Source organism: Penaeus monodon, chromosome 19 (genome assembly GCF_015228065.2).
Source record: "Penaeus monodon isolate SGIC_2016 chromosome 19, NSTDA_Pmon_1, whole genome shotgun sequence".
NCBI classification, from domain to species: domain Eukaryota; kingdom Metazoa; phylum Arthropoda; class Malacostraca; order Decapoda; family Penaeidae; genus Penaeus; species Penaeus monodon.
In genome coordinates, this window is record NC_051404.1 from 7,549,994 (window position 1) to 7,550,508 (window position 515).

Below are 515 nucleotides of genomic sequence, written 5' to 3' on the forward strand. Positions count from 1 at the left end.
GAGAACCTTCCTAAGGTGCCCATGGTGTTCGGGGAGGCGGCGGGCGATGAGGAGTTGGACACGTTGTCAGCTGCATGGGCGGCGGCGCGGGAGGTGATGGCCATCTGCCGTTCGAACCTCTGCAGCGCCTCCTGGATGGACGAGGGCGCGCTCTTGGGCCGTTGGGACGCCAGCGCGGCGACCGCGGCGGCGTGGTGGCGCGCCTTGTCCTCGATTACGAAAGAGTTCACGAGCTCCTGGAGGGACGCCTCCAGCTCGGGGTCGGCGAGGATGTCGAAGGGGCTGTCCTGCCCCTGCTGCGCCTGCGGCTGCGGACTGGAATCTACGCCTGTGTACGAAGACGACCTTTCGGGGGGCGGCGGCGGCTGGGTTAAGGCCCCGCGGGGGGACTGGGGGGCGGCCGGGGACACGTAGGGGCGGGGGCTCCCCTGGGAAAGGGACGGAGACGCGGGGGATGCGTAGGACAACCGGGGGGACTGAGGGGCCGCAGGGGACACGTTGTTGCTTGCGTACAC

General features: G+C 69.7%; 1 protein-coding gene across 1 annotated transcript in view; it reads right to left on the reverse strand.

Moving 5' to 3' along the window:
• LOC119585327 (myb-like protein Q) overlaps positions 1-515 on the reverse strand; it is a gene marked incomplete in the record, with an annotated part of 6,184 nt that overhangs the window by 5,011 nt on the left and 658 nt on the right. The window contains 1 exon segment of the mRNA XM_037934000.1: positions 1-515. Coding sequence (XP_037789928.1) covers positions 1-515 — 515 coding nt within the window.